Genomic DNA, 23,342 nt, shown 5'->3' with positions numbered 1-23,342 from the left:
TCAGGGTTCCCCTCCAGCACAGCTGACAGCAGCTGCCATGTGTGTGCTTTTGGCCATGAGACCATTGGTCTTGCTGGTCCTCTGGGCCTCCTCCCTGGCCCAGTGCTTACCAAGCCCACCCTGCCACAGCTCCCCTGGCAGGTGTGCAGAGGCAGAGAGGGAACAGGCAAGTGGAACTGGCAAGGGCCTTAGCTCTGCTGCACTGGGTCTCGGCACCTGTGTCTCGCCTCCCCTGTGAATTCTCCAGGGCAAGGCTTGCACACTTCCTGGGTGGGCTGAGCTGAGCTGGGCTGGGCTCACAGGAGAGGTACCTGAAGGGTTTGCTGTCGGGGTCGGTGTCCTTGAAGCCCATCTCCTCCAGCTTGCAGCGGCGGTACAGCTCATAGTGCCGGCTGTGCGTCTGCTCCCGTAGATCCTCCATGTTGACCCGAATCAGCATCTCCCGCAGCTTCACAAAGTCGCAGTGGGCCTCGTTTTCAACTGCACAGCAGGGGTTGGGAAAGTATATGGAAAGGAAAGCCAGAAGAAGGAGAAATGGACAAAATGAGAGGCGAAATGTCTAAAAGCCACATTGCCTTTCAATCTGTGTATATTGAGCCTGCGAATTTGCCTCCTAATTCACTTTTCTACTGAAAAGGCAAATGAAAAGTTACAAGAATGACAGGAATGGAAAACTGCAATACCATAAAAAAAAATCTACGAAGACATTCAGTAGCACCTCAACTCAAATTCGCCACTCAGACTCTTCCAGGAATGTTTGCTCTGCACCACTTTTAGGACTGTGGCCATCACATTCAGCCATCCGCCCAATAAATATTTGCAGAACCTCTGTTCCTGGTATTGTATGAGGCACTGAGAATTCAGAAACGAAGTCATGGAGTCTTGCCCTTAGGAGCTTACGGTTTCATGGAAGAAGAGATGCAAATAGACAAATATAATATCATGCAAAAATTACCAAAATGGAGGTAGATAGACAAGGTGCAATGAAAGCCCAGAAGAGGGGGCCTAACACCTCCTGGGAGAGTGCAGGCTTCTACGAAGAGGTAACCCCTAGATATCTCTTGAAAGAAGACTAGGAATTTATCAGGCAGATAGGGGAATAGTCCTTGCAAGGTCTTGAGGAGGTTAGGCAAGGTTACACAGCTCGTAAGTTGCAGTGTTAGGATTTAAGTCCAGGCAATCTAGGGGCTGGCCCCGTGGCCGAGTGGTTAAGTTCGCGCGCTCTGCTGCAGGCGGCCCAGTGTTTGGTTGGTTCGAATCCTAGGCGCAGACATGGCACTGCTCATCAAACCACGCTGAGGCAGCGTCCCACATGCCACAACTAGAAGGACCCACAATGAAGAACATACAACTAAGTACCGGGGGGCTTTGGGGAGAAAAAGAAAAAAATAAAATCTTAAAAAAAACAAAACAAAACACAAAACTATTAAATCCAGGCAATCTAAGCAGAGGAGAGGCAAAGGCTATGACCAGGGGCCAAAGTTTCCAAAGAATAAGGGGGAAGAATTAGGACATCAACAGACCCAGTGACAAGGAGAGGTATGGACCACAGGTGGGGCCCATCTGGATGGTAGAAGCTTCAAAGATTTTTGGAGGGTGGATAATGGCCTGACAGCAGCAATGGTGACAATGACAAAGTGGACCCCACTTTCCAGCTTGAGTGAGCAGGCCCCCTCCTCTGAAGAGTGCAGCAAAACTCTGCATTTGGGGCAGTGGCCCAGAAGGGCAGAGATGTGGACCATAGCAAAATGGACTTCTGGATGGAACACAAGGCTGTGAGCAGTGCCTTGGCGCGTGTCTGCAGGCTTGGCTCCACTGTGGAGAGGGGACTGTGGTGTCTGAGATGATGAACAGGCACAGTCACCCCAGATTCTGTCTTGCAAGGTCTGTGAGAGGGTAGTGGGGGCAGGGCGGGGGCCTGTGATGACAGAGTGGGGCATAGTTGCAGCAGACTGCCTTGTGGTCATCAGAGTAATCTTTCCAAAGCCCAAATCAGCTCACATAACCCCTTTGCTTAAGACCCATTGCCAGGGCCGGCCCTGTGGTGTAGTGGTTAAGTTCTCATGCTCCACTTTGGCAGCCCGGGGTTTACAGGTTTGGATCCTGGGTGCAGACCTACACACCGCCCAACAAGCCATGCTGTGGCAGCACCCCACATACAAAACAGAGGAAGATTGGCACAGATGTTAGATCAGGACTAATCTTTCTCAAGCAAAAAGAGGAAGATTGGCAACAGACATTAGCTCAGTGACAATCTCCCTCATCAAAAAAAAAAAAAAAAAAAGACCCATTGCCTTTGGGATAAAGGCCCTTGCTGTCATAGAAGAGAAGGTGATATTAAAAGTCAAATCAGTCAGGTGACTTCGCAGGACCATCTCCTTCTCCATCTCCAGGCAGTGGTCCCCGGTGGTCAGTTGGAAGGAGTGACTCCAAGACCCCTGCAGGCTGTGCAGACAATCCGCAGCTTCTTCCTCACTCTAAAAGAACAGTGAACCGCGACTTGCAAGAAAAGTGTTCAAAAATCCCTTTGTTGGGTAGGTGCGGGGTGATCTAAATTGGAGGAAGTCATTGGAACCCTGTCTGCTGGCTTCTCCTCATTTCACCTCAGGTTCCTGCCTCTGAGAACACAAATTCATTCCCAGGGTGGGACTGTTGGTCCAGAAAGCATTTGTAAATGTTCCTGGTGGAGCATCGCCAGCCCCAAATGGCAGAGAAGACCAAAACCTAGCAGAGCTCTGATGACAGTCTTGTCCTACCTATGGAAAAATCCAGCTATGGCCAGAGGTCTCTGGCGTGCCCTAAGATATGCAGGTCTTCGGGTGTGATGCTCACCCCCGCACCCCCGCTTTCACTTGCTTGCTCAGTGGTGGGGCTGAGTTTACAGTAGACAGCCGCGCTCTCACACACCGCGACCCTGTGCTCCGAGACCTCGCTTACAGCTGGAGACTCGGAGGACCAGACGCCTCCTCCACCCATGGCAGTGTCCTAGGCCTTGTTTTAGCCACTGCACTGATGGTACCGAGGGTAACAACACACGTCAGGCAGACCACAAAAGGAACTTTCCTGAGTGTATGTACATCTTTAAATACACTTTTACATTGAGAAATAATCATACATGCAAGAGTGCATGAAATGTACATGTGCAAGTTAAAGAATTAAAAAAAGAAGAATACCAATGTATCCATGCCCCAGGTGAAACATTACTATACCTTAGAAGTCCCTTTGTGTCCTTTTCTCATCTCACACCCCTCCTTCCCCACAATGAGACTTAAACACTATACTGACTTTTGGGTTTATCATTCCTTTGTTTTTCTTTATAGTTTTACCACTTACATATGAATTTTTAAAAATATATATCTTGTTTAGTTTTGTCTACTTTTGGGGTTCATATAAATGGAATCATACAGCATGTATTCTACTATGATTTATTTAGCCCAACATTATGTTTCTGAGATGCATTCATGGAGATGTAACTATAGTCCACTCATTTTCACTGCTGCATAACATTCCATCATATGAGCATTTTGCAATTCAGCCAATTTATTTTTAATGGTGTCTGGGTTGTTTCTACTTATTTGCTATTATGAACACCACTGCTGTGAACATTCTCGTGGGTCTCCTGGTGCACTGGGGCAAGTACACATGCTTTCTAGCACCCGCCTGCCTGCCTTGCTCCAGGTGCGTTTGTTTGGTTTTAGGAATGCTTTCTCCATCAGAGACAAAAGAGAGCCTACTCACGGCAGAGAATCCAGGTATGAAGCCAGAGTCTGCCTGCTGGCGATGTCTGTGGCTGTTTGCGGCCCAAGCCAAATGAGTAGACTGGGGACAAGTTAGGGACGGGTCACACAGTGGCTGGAGCCAGGCAAAGAGACAGACAGAAGGGGCTCCCTTCTCCTTGTCTCCAGGAGATTCACTCACCCTGCACCGTGCCCCAAGGATACTGTCGCGCCTTCATCATCTTGTTACCTATCTTCAGTTCTTCTGTGCTGCCAATGACAGCAAACGGCAGGTGGGCCTGAAACAAAAGGCAAACAAAAGCTCAGAACTCCAGGGAAAGGCACTGAGTGCCCCACGATACAACTGCTGCTCAGCCCTCGGGCCTCGGACCCTCACGCTGCAATGTCCCTCACTGTCGTCATCATCAAGAGGCATTTCTTACGTTCCCGAGCTATGTGGGGATAAGAAGCCCAATCCAAGCCTCTACTGTTCAGAAATTCGCAATAGAAGGTAGCAATGACCTGGCTGAATGCATAGGGAAGAGAGGCAGAAACTTAGCAGAATAAGAAGCGGATGCACAGGTTAGCTAGCCAGTCGGTATTCACAGTTGCTGAGGGGAGGAGCCTTTGGAAGGTGGGTGAGTGGGATGGGGGGTTAAGTGTGGATAGAGAGAACCGAGGGGGCTGGGATCACTGGCCCTCCCCCTCCCCAGAGTGTGAGAGCCCCAAGGATGGGTACATACTGAAACCACACGGCTGACTGAGCTGTGCTCTCCTTGTTCTCATCCTCCCCTGGAGCAAGAACTCACACTGAACTCTCAAGCCCAGAAGTAAAGTTCTGACCCACCTGCCTACTACTGTGATGGGTTCTATTTTAGGTGCTGTAAGGGGGACAAAAGAAGCAGCAGACACACTCCCTCACCCTCTAGGAGCTTACAGTCTTGGGGAGGAAGACTGAATTACATACTCGATATCATAAAAGACAGACTATGACCAAGGGCTCAAATGGTCTGGTGCCCCACACATAGTAGGTGCTTACTAAATACTCCTTGAACGGCAGTGGCAGGGCCATGGGAATAGTAGAGAGGAAAGAAAGGCAATGTACAAACAGGGTGTGAGCTTGGTGCTTGCGGGGGGGATGAGGAGCTAGGCCTGGCCGATGAAGGCTTTGTGGGTCAGAGAAGTGGCAGCTGCTTCCAATTGGTCACGTGGGGCCTGGGAAACGCTCACAGAGCCCCGTTCCGCAGGGAGCTGGCCAGGTGGTAAGTGCTGAGTGAGCGCTGGCCGAATGGAACCACTGAATAAATACCGTCTATAAACCAGGCAATCTGGGCGGGGCTTTGCTCAAAAGGACTTTACACGGACAAGTAAAAGTCCACTGGGCTGCTTGGAGAAACAGACCTCGATTGCAGATATTTTGACCCATTTGCTCATTCATCCATTCTACAAGTATTTACTGAGCTCCCACTGTGTGCTAGGCATTAAGAAGAATACAATGCTGAAGAAGCTCAGGGCCTACCCTGGAAAGCGCACAGTCTGCTAGGGGAGACACATGCCCATGATGATAATACAGTAAGACCCAGACTAAAAACAGAGGCTCGAGGGCTGGAGGAACACAGAGGAGGGCGCAGCTAACTTTGTGGGAAGCCAAGCAGGCTTCACAGAGTAGGTAAGTGCAGTCATACTAACAGTATTGGAAACTATAGAACTAGCATTAGCAGCAGCAATTTGTTCAGCTCTATGTCCTATGTACCAGGTGCTCTACATTGCATGATCTCACTGAATCTTTACAGCAATGCTACGAGATAGCTATTCTCATTATCCTCATGTTATAGACGAGGACACTGAGGTTCAGAAGGACCAAGTGACTTGCCAGCAGGCACACAGTAGTAAGAGGGCAGAGCTAGGCATGGAATCAGGTCTCTTTGACTTCAAAGCCCACCCCTGCTGGCGTGCCACTCCCATTTAGGGGTCTAAGAAGCAGATGAGGGGAGCACTCTACACCCTGGGGTGAACTGGTTGTGCAAGGCTGGATTCTAAGAGGCAGCTCAATTCTGGGAGACGCACAGCAAATGTCTTTTGTTTGTCTAATCTGCACACTGATCTCACAGCCAGTTCCTCTCCATTCTCTTCTAGCTCTGCGCCCCAAGAATGTTCTTCAGAGTGGAAAAACACAAGACTTAATCAGGAGCTCAGCTCTAGGAGGTCCGCTAAGCCCCCGAGGTGCTTGGCCGCCCAGCTGAAGTGGCTCTCCCTGCCCCCCCTCAGCTGCTCTCAGAGTATCATCTCAAGTATTCCCTCCACCCCTTCCCCCTCTGCTGACTGTCCCTGAAATAGGGACATAGGAAAGCGAGAAACAGGAGATTACGGATATGGAAGGGAGTGAGGGGTGGAGGTGGGAAATGTTTCATCAGTTCCAGTGGGCAATGATCAAAAGGGTCACTGGGCATGCGCCACATGGGACAATAGGGGGCACTGAAGTCCTGAGAACCCTGCCCAAGGGCTGGAGTATCTCTGACCTCTGCCAGCCGGCTTTGTAGGGGGATCATCTGGGCACAATTCATTCCCACTCAGGGACCCAAGACATGTCGGGAGCCTCAAATCCACCCCCAAACACTTTCTGGGAAAATGTTGCTCCTCCTACAGAGATCCCAAAGTTTGGCCACATGACACAAAAGAGCCAAGGGGCAGTGATGGCAGAGGGCTAGACCGAGGGAGGAGGTGGGAAAGAGAAAGCGTGTTATATCATTCCCGCGCATCCTGGGCTCCCAGCTGGAAGTGATGGAGGAGGAGGGTGTGTGAAGTGGGAAGTACTTCTCTAGGCTCAAGAGGAGAGGAGAAAAAAACCCAAGAAGAGAATAAAGGCATAAAAAATGTCAGTATTCCCATGAGTCTGTTATTTTTATCTCCAAAAGACGGTGTTAGTTAGAATGACAGGGTCACTTGCTTCCCCTCTTCCTTAAACTGTTGTCATTTTATCCCTCCCCGCTCTAAAACACACAGCCCCTGCCAAGCCAGCTTCAGAGGGCTCCCGGGACCTCCCACAGTGCACTCCTTTGCAACTGGCATCAAAGTCTGTTCTGATAAGTATATGCAAGGATAACATTTCCAAGTGCTCCCCGACAGACTGCATTTGATTCTCACAACAGCCTTAAAGGGCGGTTATTATAAACCCCATTCGTGCTTTGGAGGAATTGACATACAGAAAGGTTAAACAAGTCACCCAGGTCCCTAACTCCATGTCCAAATCTTCCTAGGGAGCAGGGAGGACACAGCGCTGTGGCTGCCAGCCTCCCCCAGCCCCCCGAGGCAGCCTGCGCTCTGCCTCCTGGGTAAATGGCATCTGCTGGAAGCCAGCCAACCATGAAGGGCAGGAAATCATGGGGCCGGGCTCTGGCCCTCTTTCTGCTGCTCTTGGGAGACTGATGGCTATGACAAGCAGAAGGGTGTCGAGCAGAGCAGGGAGAAGGCAAACCCTCCAGCCACACTCCCAGGGGTGACAATTGTACATGTGGGCCCAGGGAGGAGACTCTGATGGATGCAGGACAGTGCTGCTGCTGAAACACAGACAGGCCCCTAAGGGGAGTCCGTGTAGCTCTCAGCCAGGAGAGCTCTGATGAGGTGCCCTCAGATGTCAGATGTCCCAGTCTCAGAAAACTCCAGCAAGAGATAATCTCAAGCTTCCTCTTGGGAGTTTGTTCCCAGATTCACTACCTTTATGGTCTTGTGTGCGCCTTAAATTCCTCTTGGTACATTTTAAAGTGTTTGATAATCCAACTGGCGTGAATTATTCTATTCTGGTCCCACTACATCCATTATACTGGGGAGGTTAGACGACACCTCCCTTCAGCCCGGCAAAACAGAGGCTGTCAGGACTCTACTCCTCCTCTGACAACATCCTGACGGGGCGAGGCTTCCTCCCATTTCAGGCTCCTACTGGACACTGAGCAAGAGCATCACCTGATCCTCTCTCAGGCCGGCCTTTGGTGATTCCCGCAAAAGGATGTGCAAACAATGGAAATGGCACTGCCCCCTCGGGAGAAGGGACAGGCTTGTGCCTGTGGGTCTTCTTGTGACCCTCCTGGTCACCGTGTGCTCTCACTGGGCCCAAATGCCTTTGTGGGAGCCAAACCCAAGACCTCGCAGATGGCCAACCAACTGAGCTGAGTCGAGTAACTGGGCCTATGCCCTGGTTCCTGGTCATGGTTTGAGCCATTCCAATAACAACATTCAATTTGAAGAACAGCAGTTTTAGTATTCAAGTCTACAACCTTGAGAGCTGTCAGAGCATGGGGTGGAAGTAGCGTGCAACAAGACCTCTCACTCCCTCCTCCTGCGTCCTCAATCTGAAATGTTTTCTCAGAGGCAGCCATAAGGCAAGGAGGAGACTGAGACCTCATCACTCTCATTTTCTGCCATGAAAATCACTAGTGGGGGGCAGCGGGATGGCAGTATGGTCTCCTCCACTTAGGCAAGAGGCTTCTTCCACCTCTTCCAATCCAGTTCCCATGACAATCGGCTGAGGTGGCTGAGGCTGTGGGGCTGGAGTCAAATTCAGAATTGAAAGGCCAGCACCCATTCCTCCTACCACGCAAGCCTGGGTCTCTGATGATGCAGCTTCATGCACCACAGCTTGTCTGGAAACTCTGGGGACTTTCGACACAGTTGTTCTGGTGGCAGGCAGGCTAAGCAATCCTGTGTGTGTATTTTATAGCAGCGAATCCCCACATTTCCCCCAAAACAATGCGTAACACACAGCATTCACATGCATGCCCCCCTCCCCTGGGCACACCCAATTCCAGGCACACTAGCTGAGGCCACCTCCCTCTTTCCCACTCAGAAAAGCATGGTGGAATGCCAGAGAGTGAGTGCTGAGTGACGTTATTACAGGGCAAACCCTGAATCCACTCAAATGTAGTTTTTCCAAGTGAAACACTGGCAAACTTTGGACTGTTGTAAGAAAGGACCAAGAACCCCTTCACAGCCAAATCAGTGTGGCTGAGAACTGCTGCTTTATTATAGCACAGGAAGTTTCCAGGCTTGAGGCTGAGCCTGCCCTAGGCTCAAGCAGGAGGCCAGGGTGATTGTCACTCTTGATCCACAAGGTAGTGAGAGGTAGTTTTGTCTGATATCTGGGATTGCTGAGGACTCTAAGCCCCTCTTTACTCTTAGCAAAGCAAACCGCAAGCCTGGAGGCTGCCTGGTGACTTAGGGAATTGAGCTGGGAAGGGATCTATGGGGCCCAATGTTCTGAGGTGACGAGGCGCTTCCAGACATGAGTACCAGTGATACCAGACATCACTTCTCTCTCAGCTCCCCTTCTTCTGCAGGCTGGGCACCCTTTCAGGTTTTCTCCTCATGACTAAGCCTGGTTTCCATCAAAACGCCCTGCCTGCTTGAGAGGATAAGCAAGAATCTTTTTTGTTTTCATGCTTACAACGAGTCAAAGAGGATATAACTCCACCTACCACAATCCACACAGCCTTACTCCTGGGCCAGATTTGTCAAAGATGATGAGGGGCTTCTAATAACAAACAGATCTCGGGTGTCTGATGGGCAGGAAGTCAGGCGAGACGATGACTTGCTGCCCCGCTATGCGAATTTGTTGGCCAATTCATACGAGGTGGCAGCTGATGCTATAATGATAACTTAGGGGGCAGCGACAGCAGGAAAGGTTTCTAAAAATGGCTTTTATTACAAGGCTTTCCTGAATTTGGCTATACCCAGGCATTATGTCATTAGGAAAAACTGATGTCTCTCAATAGAAAAAAAGAAATCTGTTCCCAAAGCAGAGGCTTTCTGAAAGCTATTAGCTGTCTCCTTGAAATCACAACATTGAAGATTTCACAGCAACAGCATCAACACATTGTAAAGAAGCATGAGGAGTTGTTTGACTCTCTGCCTTCTCCATTACTCATTTCTCTAGTTGGGGAATGTGGGGGAGGAAAGGAAAGATGGCAAGTTGGTTTTCTTTTTTTTCTTTTGATTCATTCACACTTAATAAAGCAAAGCATAACCCTGAAACATAAAAATAACGTTTCTCTAATCACCAGAAAAATTGGAGGCTATATGTCATTTCTCTTCCCAGGGGCAGAGAGCTTGATTATCTGAGTACAGATTATCCTTGAGTCTCCGAAGCCAGGCAGCTTGTTCTCTGTAAATGTCACAGCATTGTTTTGGTCAGAGACAAAGACTGTTTGCCTCTCCAGCAGTTCCTTGGGGCTGCCTGGCCCAGACCAGAGCAGCATCAAAGACAAGAGTGGAAGGAGAGGTCTGGATCCCCTGCTCCAGACTCTTCCGGAGTCAGCCTTTCCTTCCCTCAGTCTCGGGCTATCCATCTCTGTACCTCCGAGGCTTTGGAGCAGCCACCGCTAGGAGAGAGGAGCTGTTTTGGTTCTGGATTCTTTCTCACAAGTAGATGAGACTCAGATAACCAAGAGTTGACAACACTAAGATGGTCAGAAAGTTGAACCCTGTGCTCCCACTCACGTTCATGGTTCCGTTGATCTCTGCCACCGACTCATCATCTGTAGGGAACTGGTAGATCTGGACCCCATTGCTGACAAGCTCGCTGGTGATTTTGATTTTAAACTTTGTTAGCTCGCTCTTCGAAATGGCATCAGATTTGGCAATGATAGGGATGATGTTCACCTGGGAAGGGAAGAGCAAAGTGGGATCATTGTTGGTAATCTGCAACTGACAACGGCATGACCTAGGACTTCCACCAGCTGCCAGAGGGAGCAGCTCGACCCAGTGATCTAGGACTGGCCACCCCTGGGGCCAAGTAACAATATAATAAACAATGAGTGTTTACTATGTGCTAGGCACTGAACTAAGCGCTTTACATGGATTAACACAATTAATTCCGACAACAACCCTCCCAGGAGGTATTATTGCCACTGTTTTACCAATGAGAAATTGGGGCACAGAGAGGTTAAGTAACTTGTCCAAGGCCACAGATCAGGTAAGCAGCAGAATGGGGTCCAAGTTTGGCCTCATTCCTAAGTCCATAGTCTTAACCATGAGCTGTCTACCAGCTCAGACCCAAATTGATGAGCTGTGTGATATCTGAATATCAAGGTCACTGCTTGGGTGATTCGAAGGGGAAAGATGACAGTTGGGAATCTTTGGTTGACAAGGGGAGAAGTGGCCACCCCTTGCTAACAGTAAACTGTCCCAACCCATCCAGTGCTGGCTCGCCCCAGCCAGTGTGAGAGGGACCCACATGGGCGATGGAGGGAGGGGAGGCAGGGCAGAGCTCGGTGAAGATGCACACCTGGTCCCCTTTCTGGCAGCAAACACTGATGAACCAACCAGTTAGGCAAAGAAGACCCTCTCAGTTACCAACTTGATCTGAGACTTATGCAGAAAGAGTTATACTGCCTGAGTCTCATGATGAATTTCTGCGTAAAGAAAGTAGCCATAAATGTCCAATTTCAGCCAGCAGGAGAAAGGCCTAATGCCACTCCAAAGTTCAACCCCACCTGAACCCTGATCCTTGAAATTCCTCCAAGAAGGGACAAAGCTTTTACTGCCAGAAGGTAAAGAAATTTGAAATGCACGGGCTTAGTGAGACAGAGCACACCTAAGCTCGGGTTCATGCAGAGAGCACAGTTGCTCCTGCCAGCAGACTGCAACGGGGTGGCGTGGATGGTGCTCGGGCCCTGAAAGGAGCTCCAGGCTTGGAAGACAGATTCTACCTCCTTCGTGCTTTGCCTTAAGAGTGCCTCTAAAGGCTGCCCTCTCAGCTTCAGGTGCTAGGTCAAAGAAAGATGAAGGCTGGACCTTGGAGTCACCTCTCTTCAAGTCTGTGGGGGGTGGGGGTCAAAGCCCTTGCCAAGGTGGAGCAGCAGGCAGAGGCCATTCTCCTTGTCGCTTTTCACCACGTACCTACCACTGGCACACTATAAACATATGCCAAAGCCTGCGTGCCTCACTCAACCCGCCTACCAGGCCGCCAGCCACACGGCTCTCTGCCGCCCTATACAGGGCATGCAGGGCTCAGCAACATTTCCAGAACAGCCGTTACTCATGGGCTGCAAAAAATGAAAAATTCCTTCTATTTTGACTATAGCTGAAATTCGGTTTTTATAGTGGATGTGCTGCTAAATAACTGCATATAAATTAGATTTTTGTAAAGTAAACTACGTTGGAGTCAAAGAGCTCAGTCCAAATCCCAGATCCATTACAAGTGGTCTGACCTTGAGCAAGCTACTTGCCTGCACCTCAGTTTCCTCATGTGTAAAATGGTAACAATGAAAGTATCCACCACACTGCATTATTGGAAGGATGAAACAAAATAATGCATAGAAAGGACTCATCATAGTGCCAGACACATACAAAATGTTAGGGGAAAAAATGAACTAATAATTGGGCTTTTTTTTTTTTTTTTTTTGCAGGGGAAGATTTGCCCTAAGCTAACATCTGTTGCCAATCTTCCTCCCTTTCTCTTCCTTCCCCCCGCCCCCCACAAAGTCCCAGTACATAGCTGTGTATAGTTCTAAGTTCTTCTGGTTCTTCTACGTGGGCCACTGCCACAGCACGGCTACTGACAGACGACTGGTGTGGTTCCATACCTGGGAACTGAACCGGGGCCACCAAAGTGGAGGGTGCTGAACTTTAACCGCTAGGTCATCAGGGCTGGCTCAGTAATTGGGCTTTTTAAAGAATTCTGTGGTCTATTCTTTTGTACAGCAAATAATCCTTTAACATGAAGAATCATTATCAAATTTATATCTGGTGTGGGACTTGGATTTTTCAGTTTCTCTTAAAGCAGGACATGCCTGATTCCCACAGGCGTCTTTCTTGGATATGGAGGCAATATAACATGGTGCCACAGATCTGAGCTTGAATCTAGGCTCTGCCAGTAGCTAGCTATATGACAACGGGCAAATCACTTAACCACTCAGAGCCTCAGTTTTCTGTTCTGTAACATGGGAGATAATGATAGTGTTTGCCTTATGGGGTTGCTGTGAGGATTCAATGAGATACTCCATGAAGTGTTTAGCACAGTGATGGCATATAGTGAGAGTTTAACAAATGTTAGCTGCTATTACAAAAATTATTATTGGGGCCAGCCCTGTGGCCAAGTGGTTAAGTTTGTGCGATCCTCTTCAGCAGCCCAGGGTTTCACGGGTTCGGATCCTGGGTGCGGACATGGCACTACTCATCAGGCCATGTGAGGAGGCGTCCCACATACCACAACTAGAAGGACCTACAACTAAAATATACAACTATGTACTGGGGGGCTTTGGGGAAAAGAAGAAAAAAAAGAGAAGATTGGCAACAGATGTTAGCTCAGGTGCTAATCTTAAAAATAAATTTATCATTGATATTAGGGTCAGCCCAGTGGCATAGTGGTTAAGTTCATGCACTCTGCTTTGGTGGCCCGGGGTTCGAAGGTTCAGATGCTGAGCACGGACCTAGCACTGCTAGTCAAGCCATGCTGTAGCAGCATCCCATATACAAAAAAGAAGATGGGCACAGATGTTAGCTCAGGCCAATCTTCCTCACACATACACACATAAAATTATTATTGATAATAAGAATAATAACTTTCAAAGTCAAGTTTACACACCTGATTCTAGCAGTTAATATTGGAACAAAGAAAAGACACTTTTCCATTGCCAAGGCCTGAGCGCCTAGACCTGAACAGCCACCCTGATTGCATCCACCCTTATTCCCAAGACGGAGCAGGGCAGAAAGACAGCTCAGGGCAAAACCTTGCCCGGTGCTGGAAAAACAAAACGTTTGACGCAGGTGTTGGATCAACAACACCATCCTTATGGAGGGCCAAGGAATGAAGGAGAGGATGAGGATGCCCCAAATGCTCTCCTGGAATCTGACATCTCCTTTGCACAAGAGACCAGAAAGAGTGCGTCCAGCTTGCCCAGCCTCCCGCCCGCTCTCCCCCTTGCCTCTGTACCTTACTGTCCAGCTTCTTCATCGTCACTAGGTCCAGAGACTTCAGTGAATGACCCGTGGGAGCGATGAAATACAAGCAGGCGTGGATGCGGGAGTCGTGGTAGGTGTGCAGTACCCTGCGGATCTTCAGCTCCTCCTGCAGGTAGGCCTCGAACTGGGCATCAATGAATTCCATGATGGGCTTGTAGCTAAACGGGAGAGTGTGGAAATGGCCAGAGCATTTCAAAAACTGGGATTTTGATACAGTCCCTTTTAGAAGTTTAAAATGCCCTCAGTAATCTGACTCTGCCCCATCCAGCTGGATTTCTCCATCTCCCCTCAGTGGGTCTCCAATCTTGTCAGGCTGGCCACCTCCTTGGTCCCCACATGAGCCAAACTTATGCCCATCAGTGCGCCTTCACTCTGGGATGTCCATTTCTCTCTTCTCATCCCAATCCTGCCCTCCCAGACCTCAGGGCCCAGTTGAATGCCTACCTCCTCCATATGGCCTTCCCCAATTATGCCAGAAATCCTTTCTATGACCCAGGAGCATAAAAAAGAATTATGCTATTGGATCGCTTACTGTCACTTCACAAGGACTGGTGTTCCCTCAAATAAACTGCATCCTTCTGCAGGGCACGGTCTGTGAATGGCACTTCTCTATTCCCCCTGGGGCCCCGATACAGTGTGGAGCCCACTGGCAGCACCTGTGCACGGGCTGATTGTCCTCCAGGCCGGGCCCATGTCTTTTTGCTTCCTGTGTCTCCCCCCAGTGCCTAGGATGGGAGCCGGGGACCCAGTGGTGGCCAAGACTTCTTGACCCACTGCTGGGGAATCTCGTCAGAACACTGGGTTCTGCTCAGTCTTGCTGGGCTCAACGGCGCTCCTCACTTGGCTCCTCCAAAGTCCAGGTATTTTTCCTGTTCTCATTTCCTCCAAGGTTGTGACTTTAAAATCTAAGTATTCAGGCAAAATTTGGTAAAGATACTCCCCCTACACCGTCCATGTACACATGTACACATGCAGCGCAGCTCTCTGAGTCTCCACGCCCAGCTCTCCTCTGCAGCCCCAAGTCTTGCTAGGGCGTCTTAAACAAGAGTCAGTCCTCTGCTCCTCCCTGTCCTGGGAAACTTCTCTTCTCGGCCATTCTTGCCGCCCCTGCAGCTTCTTTCTGCTCTAACTAGGTCAGTTTAGCTTCAGCCGTGCCTCTGTTCTCATCTCCTTGTCTGTTCGCTGCCTCTCCATCCGGGGCTTCCTCCCTTCAAGCTAGAAGAGGTTTATTATCTGGCCCAGGGGCCGTGAGTTTGCAGATACCACTGCCAGAAGGGAAGATGATCAAAAGAGGAGCAGGGCCCAGCCACTGCCTCCCACCTGCAGCAGCCCCCAACTTAGGCCTTTTTGAAAGATCCCCCTAGTAGAGAAGGGAAAATAGCTTTTAAAAAATGAATCACAGAATCCTATATTCTGAGACCTACATACAGAGGAGAGATCCAGGTGCAGGGTATCTCTGCAACCCCAGAGAAAAATCCAAAAATACGGTCCTTTCTTTCTTTCTTTGATCCCTCTGAGCCAAATATTGTTCTGAAGGGTAATAGCATTAAATAATCTCTTGGTTGCAGAGATCCTTAGAAGGTTCCTGAAGAATTAGGAGTGAGGGAGGAGGATGCATCTCTTAGGTTAATCTAATTAATTTTTGGATGATTGGCTCATTTGAATTATCTAATCAAGGCACTGCTTCATTTTTTTCTCCATTACTTAACTTTTTTTTTCTTGGTGAGGAAGATTGGCCCTGAGCTAACATCTGTGCCAATCTTCCTCTATTTTTGTATGTGGGATGCTGCCACAGCATGGCTTAATGAGAGGTATGTAGGTCCACACCTGGGATCAAAACCCTTAAACCCTGGGCCACTGAAGCGGAGTGTGCAAACTGAACTACTACACCACCAGGCCGGCCCCAACCTTTTTTACTTTATTTTTCATTCTGCAAAAGAAATCAAAGGAGGAAAGAGAAGAGGACATTTTTAGCTTTTTGTTGCCCCCTGAATCTCTAGTGATACCCTGGGCCTATCTTTCTGCTGCTGCCTTTGGCTCTTAGGGTCTCTGAAGAGGTGCATGGATCAGACCAGCCAAACCAGCCAATCAACCAACAGGATTTCATGTAGACTAATCCTAAATGGGTGAGTCATCTTTGTCTTATTCATCTTTGTGTCCTCAGTATCCAGTACGGTATCTGGAATACAGTAAGAGTTTCACCCCCACTCCCAATGGCTCATCTTCCCACGGTGGCCATCTCCTCCACCACACTCTGTTGCATTCGCTGGATTCCAGTCCACGATAAGCAAAAGCCCTTACTCCTATAGTCAACCTTCTCACAAAATGCCTCCTTCCTCTAAGTGATATCTGACTCTCCCTCATATCCTTCTCAACTGGGAATTTCTACATCTCTCACACCCGAGTTCCATGGAGGGGTAGAGAGGACAACTTTCTTCTTAGCTCATTATTCCCTGGCTTGCTATGATCTCTTAAATCTCCTACAAAACCCAGTTCCAGCATACTCTCCTGTTCCTCATCACTACTGTTTATCTTTTACTTTTCAGAGCAGGAGTTCCTAACCTGGGGTCCACGGACCTCCAGGGGGTCTGTGGATAGAACTCATAGGACGCATGAACTTGGATATAAAAAAGCCACATCTTTTTCACTAAGCTTGAACTGAGGTTTAGCAGTTTCTTCAGGTACGAACATAGGTAACAATCTACAGGAATTTTATCAGTACCTGTGCTTTCACAACCAACAGAAATCACCAATATTTTTGTAATTTCCTATTACAGTTGTTGCAAATATCTCAAAATATCATTTACTTGTCACAACTTCTAAATTTTGATAGTTATTACACCTGCATATAAATATTACTATTTTAGGAATTAATAGAGAAGGACATGGATTGCTAAATAGCAATTTTAAAATATTTCTGTAACTGTATTTTTAGTATAATTGGTGTATTTTAGGCATTTAAAAATTTTATTCTGAGAATGAGCCCATAGGCCTCACTAGATTGCTAAGGGGGCCAAAGGCGCATACAACCCCGGTCTACACACTACCTCCTATTCATTTCAGATAGTGAGACATACTATGAAGACAATCAAATAGGATAATGGGATAAAAAGTGACTGAGAGTTCAGCTACTTTAAATACAGTGATCAGGGAGGGAAGGCTTCTCGGAGGATGTGACATTTGAGCTGCAAGGATAAGAATGAGAGTCATGGAGAATCTGGGGGAAGAGAATTCCAGACAGAGGAATAACAAGTGTAATGGTCCTGAGGCAGAAATGAGCTTGACAAGTTTGAGCACTAGGAGGAAGGCAAGGGAGCTGGGAGTTGGTGAATGAAGGAAGAACGATAAACTAGCCACAATTGCCAAATTTGGAAACAACCCAAATGTCCGACAACCGGAGACTGGATAAACAAAAGGTGGAATATTACTCAGTCATTAAAAGGAAGAAAAGTTGGATACTTGCTGCCACGTGGATGAACTTTGAAAACACCATAAGTGAAGCCAAACACGAAAGGATAAATATTGTATGATCCCACTTATATGAGGTACCTAGAATAGTCAAGTCATAGAGAAAGAATATAGAATAGTGGTTACCAGGGGCGGAAGGGAGTGGGGAATTGGAAGTTACTATTTAATGTGTTTCCTTCTGGGGTGATAAGAGTGTTTTGGAACTAGACAGAGGGGGTGTTCACACAACATTGTGAATGTATTCAATGCCACCGAATTGTTCACTTTAAAATAGTTAATTTTATGTTACATGAATTTCACCTCAATAAAAACAAGAATAAGAGATGAAGCAAGTGAGGTAGCAGGGGACAGATCACGTAGGGTCTTGCGGGCAAGGTATAAAGGGGTTTTTACTGTGAATAGCGTCCTCTGTTCCATACCGTTTTCTAATTGGTTCTTGTTGGTTGATAAGAAGTCTATAGCTCTCTGCATGTTTATTTTGAAACTGGCCACTTTACCGAAATATTTTTTTTCCTTAAAGACTGGCACCTGAGCTAACATCTGTTGCCAATCTTCTTATTCTTCCCCCCAAAGCCCCCCAGTACAGAGTTGTATATTCTAGTTGAGAGTGCCTCTGGTTGTGGCATGTGGGTGCCACCTCAGCATGGCCTGATGAGCAGTGCCATGTCCGCACCCAGGATCCGAACCAGCGACTCGCTGGGCCGCCGAAGCAGAGTGGGTGAACTTAACCATTCGGCAACAGGGCCAGCCCCCAAAGGATTATTCATTAAAATTGTTTTCCAGTTGATTACTTTGGGTTTCCTAAACAGCCATAATAAAGAAAAATAATTATTTACGTCTCAGTAAACACTTTTCAATTGTCATCTCTCTTGATCATGCTGACCAGTCCCTTCTTGAAACACTGTCCTTTGGCTTCACTGCCACCAATATCTCCTACCTCTATAACTCTTCCTTCTCATTTGCCTTACCTTAAATTCTTGGCTGGGCTCTGAGGTTCCATCCTGGACCATCTTCTGTTGTCATCCTACACATTACAGGTGCATTATCCCTGAGCGGTCTCACTCACTCCCACCACCTCAGTTATCACCGTCTTCCTATCACACTTCCTGGACCCCTGGAGGTCATCCTAGTCTCCTTCGTCTCCCATGCGCCAGTCCTCTGTGCAAACACAGCCATCAGAGGCTCTCTTGCTGGAAACCCACAAGCACACATTAAGCTTGTAATTATTAATCAGTCAATTAATAAACTAATTAGTAATATTTTTTTCTTATATTGCTGGCATGGACTTATGAACCATATATTTTTTCATCCTACAAAGACTGTTCTATCTTTCTATTTAGAGACAAGGAAACCACAGAGTTATAACAGATAATAAAACATCTATTCCCTGATATATTAGTCAGGGTTCTCAAGACAAGGACTGGCCACAGACACTGTAGTTGAACACAACCACGCCAACTTCCCGCCTCACTCCCTCTCCTCTAAAAATGAATCAACCCTTCTGTTTCCCTCTAGTCTCTGAGGATGATGGGTCCCTCATCCTGTTCAAGGCCCGTCGCCCCTTGGGCACTTGATCTCATTCCTTTCAGGCTCTTTGAGAATCTCTCTCTTCTATCAGCTCCTCACCTCCTGCAGACTCCTTCCCCTTAACCTGCAAGCATGCGTAAGTCTTCCCTCGTCTCAAAAAAGAGAGCTTTCCTCAACCCAATCTTCCTCAACCACACATTTCTCCCCAACTACTACCCTATGTCTTTTCTTCCCTTAGCAATCAAGTTTGTCTTCGGCACCTACCACAGGGCCTGGCATGTAATAGGTGCTCAATAAATATTTAATGGCTGGATGGAGATTTTGTTGAAAGAATAATCAACTCATTTATCTACTTATTTTTTACTTCTCATTCACTCCTCAACACACTGTAGACTCTTTTCTACCCTCACAAGCATCGTAGTTAACACATGCAATGGATACTTTTGGTTTTGAATGAGAACTTAGAGGTATTTTCTTTATTTTATTTTTCCCATCAATGTATATGTCATTCATTCATTCATTCATTCAACAAATGTGTACTGAATACCCACTATACGCCAGCTGGCTAACTTTTACTCGTCCTACAAGACTTCAAGCCTTAGCACAGCTGTCCCTGATCACCTCCTCTCCCCTTTCAATAACCTCCACCCTACACTCCCACCACCAGGCTCGACCGATTGCTACCCTTCCTGTTCCCACAGTCCCCCTCCACATGCCTCTGTTATTGTACTTACCGCACTACCTAGAATTTGTAAACGGATTTGTCCCCTCCACTAAACTGCAAGCTCCTTAACTAAAGACTGTGCCTTATTTCTTAGTATCCCTGGCACTTCAGCTGTACCTGGCACACAGCAGACGTTTAGTATTTATAAACTTGACTAGATCCCCCACGTCAATCTGGTTACTATCACTTGTGGATTTTGTTTCTCGGACATCTGCCCCCTCCTCTCTATCCTCGAAGCTTCTATTCCTGTTCAAGCCCCCATCATCTCCCCCTTCTTCAAAAACGTCACCCATGACCTCCTTGCCTCCCTCTGGACACTGCTTTCTCTCTTTTTCCCAGCTCAGAAAAGCTTCTTAAGCCAGTAGTCTACACCCACTTTATCTGCTTCCTTTTTAAAAACATCATTCTTTTAAAATTTAGTTTTAATTATGCCAGTAATAGATGTACTTATTCTCCCCTCCTCAGAAAGAACTAGAATTTTCAGTTTGCTGATTTTCGCTGAAGACCTTTTCTGTGCATTTATACAAATAACGAGAGAGGGGGAGAAATGTTTATTGTTTTATTGGGAAGGGGCAGATTTACAGAGATGGCATCATGATCTGTGGATCACTCCACAGCTTCTTTTTCTCACTTAACAACATGTCCTTGTGAACCCATACAGCTCTGCCTCGTTCTCTTACACTGCCAAATGCAATTCCATTGTATGGCTGTACTACAGCTCATTTAGTTGCTCTGTTGGTAGAAATTTAGGCTGTTTAAAAATTTTTTTTATTCCATAACCAAAGTTGCAATGAACATCCCTTCCGTATGCTTTTCATGAACATATGCAATTGTTTCTCTAGGCGGTATACCTAAAAGTGGAACCACCGGATCCTAAGGTATCCACATTTTCAATTTTAATAGATACCACCAAATTCGCCCTCTAAAAAATCTCTTATCAATTTACACTCCCAGCGACATGAATGAAATTACCTGGTCTTAGTGGATGTTATATTTTCATCTTTTATTTTTACAAATCTGATGGATGAAAATATATTTCATTGTTTCATTTTGCATTTCCCTAATCACTGGTGAAGTTGAATGCGCATCATTTCATATATTGCTTGGCCATTCCTATTTCCCCTTCTGTCAATTACCTGTCTATTTCTCATTCAATTGTAGGAGCTCTTTTTACATTTTAGAGAAATCCTTTGTCTGTTATATAGGTTACAAATATTTTCCCCCCATCTGTAGTTTGTTTTTACTTTTGTTTATGGTATCTTTCAATATACAAAGCTTTTTTTTATTTTAATGAATTTAAATCTGTGTTTTCTTCTATGACTTTTGGATTTTGTGTCATGACTACAAAAGGCTTCTCTGCCCCCCAAGTTATAAAAATATTCTCATATATTTTCTCTTTGTATTTTTAGAATTTGTTTTTAATCCAACTGGAATCTATTTTTGTGAATGATGTTCGTGTGGGAGGGTCTCATTTTATTTTTTCCTAATGGATGGCCTATTTTCCCAGCACATTTTCTTGAATAGTTCATTCTTTCCCTCACCGACTTACAAATGCTAAATTCCCATATAAATATGAATTTTATCTTGAGCTCACTTTTCTGTTCTATTGCTCTTTTTGCTATTCTGATGCCTTTACTTACCTCCGATTCCCTCACGGCAGTCCAGCTTCCACCCACAATTTCCCTGGAATTATTATTCCTAAGTGCATTATTAATGACTTTCATGTTGCCAAGCCCAATGGATATTTTTCAGTTCTTATCTTCCTGGACACCATTTATCATTTCCTCCCATATGCTACATGAGACAACACTCCCTTGAATTTCTTCTAACAATAAAAGTCATGATCATAACAATATCTTCTGTTCCTTAGTTACTCTGTGCCAGGCACTGTTGAAGCATTTCATAGCGCACATATGTCAAGTATGCCCCACCACAATCCTCCAAGGTAGATATTAGTATTATCATCATCCCCACTTTATAGGTAAGAAAACTGAAGCATAGAGAATTCAAGTATCTTGTTGTAGTGTAAGCCCTGGCACTTGGTTTTTCTTTTTCATAATGCAAGTGCCGGATTTAAGCTTTGGTTATGGAGGCACCCACTTCAAAGATGGCTAACTCAAATAAACCCATTACCAGCCACACAAAGACAAAGAGCCAGGCCACATTCTCCCCTCAGGCTCCTTTGTTTCAGAAATCTTGATTGATCTCCATAGCTGACCATTTGGGCCCTGATTTTTTCCCTTCCACACTCTGAATTCCAGCTCTTATGTTTTAAATTCATCAATAAAGAGTGAGCCTGCGAAACCCTAGGCCACCACACTCAACCCCAATAAAAGCAGAACCCCAGGCCCATGTGCTCTCTCTTTTTCTCTACTCATGACCTTGCTGTGTGGCCCCAGGCGGGCCATGTGCTTTCCAGGACCTGTGAATAATAAACCTTTTGTTCCCCAGAGTTTCCTGATGGTTATTGCTGAGGGCATCTTGCAATTACAATAAGAACCACAAGGGCTGGTTCAGCCACAACATTGGTTGTCGATAGGCTAAGACCACCACAAAACACTTGTCCAAGATCCCTGGGCTAATAAGTAGACAAGATGGGATTTGAACCCAGGTCTGTCTGAGGCCAAAGCCTACGTTCCCAAGCACGGCCCTTTCTAGCCTGTCCTTCTCAGTCTCCTTCTTGGGTTCTTCTTGCTCCAGCATCTTTTAAATGGTGATTTTCCCAGGGTACAGCCTTAGTCATTGCTCTTCCCCGTTTACCCACGCACCCTGGGTAAAGCAGGGCATTCTGATGGTATTTCAAGGCAGCTGCACTACATATCTAGGCCCAAATGGCCCTGTCAGTATGGAGAAAACACTGCTTTTTATTACAGATCCCTAGAGCTTACTCCACCCCTGCTCTCCAACCCAATTTCTGGGAGGCTTTTCACTTCTACTTATTTGAGTTGGTATTATTTGATTTTGTATGAGTATGTATCATATTTATAATCAGGAAAAACAACAAAGACATTAAAAATGTAGTGGAAGGAGATTAGCCTCTAAGGGGCCATATCAGTTCAGTCCTCCCAAACCACCATTACCAAGGCATTTTCCAATGGTAGATATGTTGAATGTACGCTACTGAGACTCGGGAGGAATTTAATTGAGGAGATCTCAGGCAATCTGCAGTTGATATGAAGCACTCATATTGTGACCAACATCCCCTGTCCCAGGGTCTAATTATTCTCAACCAAACAAGATTAGCACAATAAGCAAGCGAATAAAAAGCAGAGTTGTCCTTCATCTAGAATTCCAAATGGAAAGCAGAATCCAGTTCCATTATTAAGAGGTTCAATATATTTATTCATTATAGGGAAATGAGAATGGCTGTAATAACTTTAAGGGAGAAATAGGAGAATTTGGAAGTTGATCTAAGAAGTAGGAGAGTCCTCAAAGGATGAGCAGACACCACTCAAAATGATGAATGGCCTTTTCCGAGACAAGCAGGCATGTGTGACAAACATGTGACTTCTAGTTAAATGAAGATGCTGCCCGACCCCAGCCCCTCCCTGGCCCCAGCCCCCATCACATCCTCATCTCTGAGCCTCACCCTGCTCTCCACTCACACAACATTCTCTAACCCCCATGGTCTCTCCTCCTACCTCTCTGCTTAGTCCTGCTCAGTCTCTTTTCAGGATGTCTTTCCTCCATCTGCCGACTTCACATCCCAAGGTTTTTGTCTTTAGCCCCTTGTTCATCTCGCTCAACTCCCATCCCCGGGTAATCTTACATATGTCCACGGTTGGAACATATCGCCTATACCTTGATAACCCAAATCTATATTTCCAGCCCAGACCTCTCCTGACCTCTAACCCTGTATATTCAGCTGCCTACCACTGAGGGTCATCATGTCTCTCAATGGTTCACAGACAGCTCAAACTCAACACGTCCAAAACAGAGGTGATTCCTCTAAA

At 46.7% G+C, this 23,342-nt stretch overlaps 1 protein-coding gene across 6 annotated transcripts in view; it reads right to left on the bottom strand.

Moving 5' to 3' along the window:
* The window catches only part of SEPTIN6 (septin 6), a 62,312-nt gene that overhangs the window by 15,788 nt on the left and 23,182 nt on the right, over positions 1-23,342 (bottom strand). For all 6 annotated transcript variants that reach the window (XM_046673671.1, XM_046673676.1, XM_046673674.1 and 3 more), the window contains exons 4-7: positions 13,642-13,828; positions 10,206-10,367; positions 3,919-4,015; positions 312-480 (exon numbers count right to left, since the gene is read on the bottom strand). In XM_046673671.1, the coding sequence (XP_046529627.1) occupies positions 312-480; positions 3,919-4,015; positions 10,206-10,367; positions 13,642-13,828 (615 nt within the window). The remainder of the gene's footprint in view (positions 1-311; positions 481-3,918; positions 4,016-10,205; positions 10,368-13,641; positions 13,829-23,342) is intronic.

Source organism: Equus quagga, chromosome 10 (assembly GCF_021613505.1).
Source record: "Equus quagga isolate Etosha38 chromosome 10, UCLA_HA_Equagga_1.0, whole genome shotgun sequence".
In the NCBI taxonomy this organism is placed as follows: domain Eukaryota; kingdom Metazoa; phylum Chordata; class Mammalia; order Perissodactyla; family Equidae; genus Equus; species Equus quagga.
Note: the sequence above shows the minus strand (reverse complement) of the source record. Positions and strands in the feature narration are given on the sequence as shown.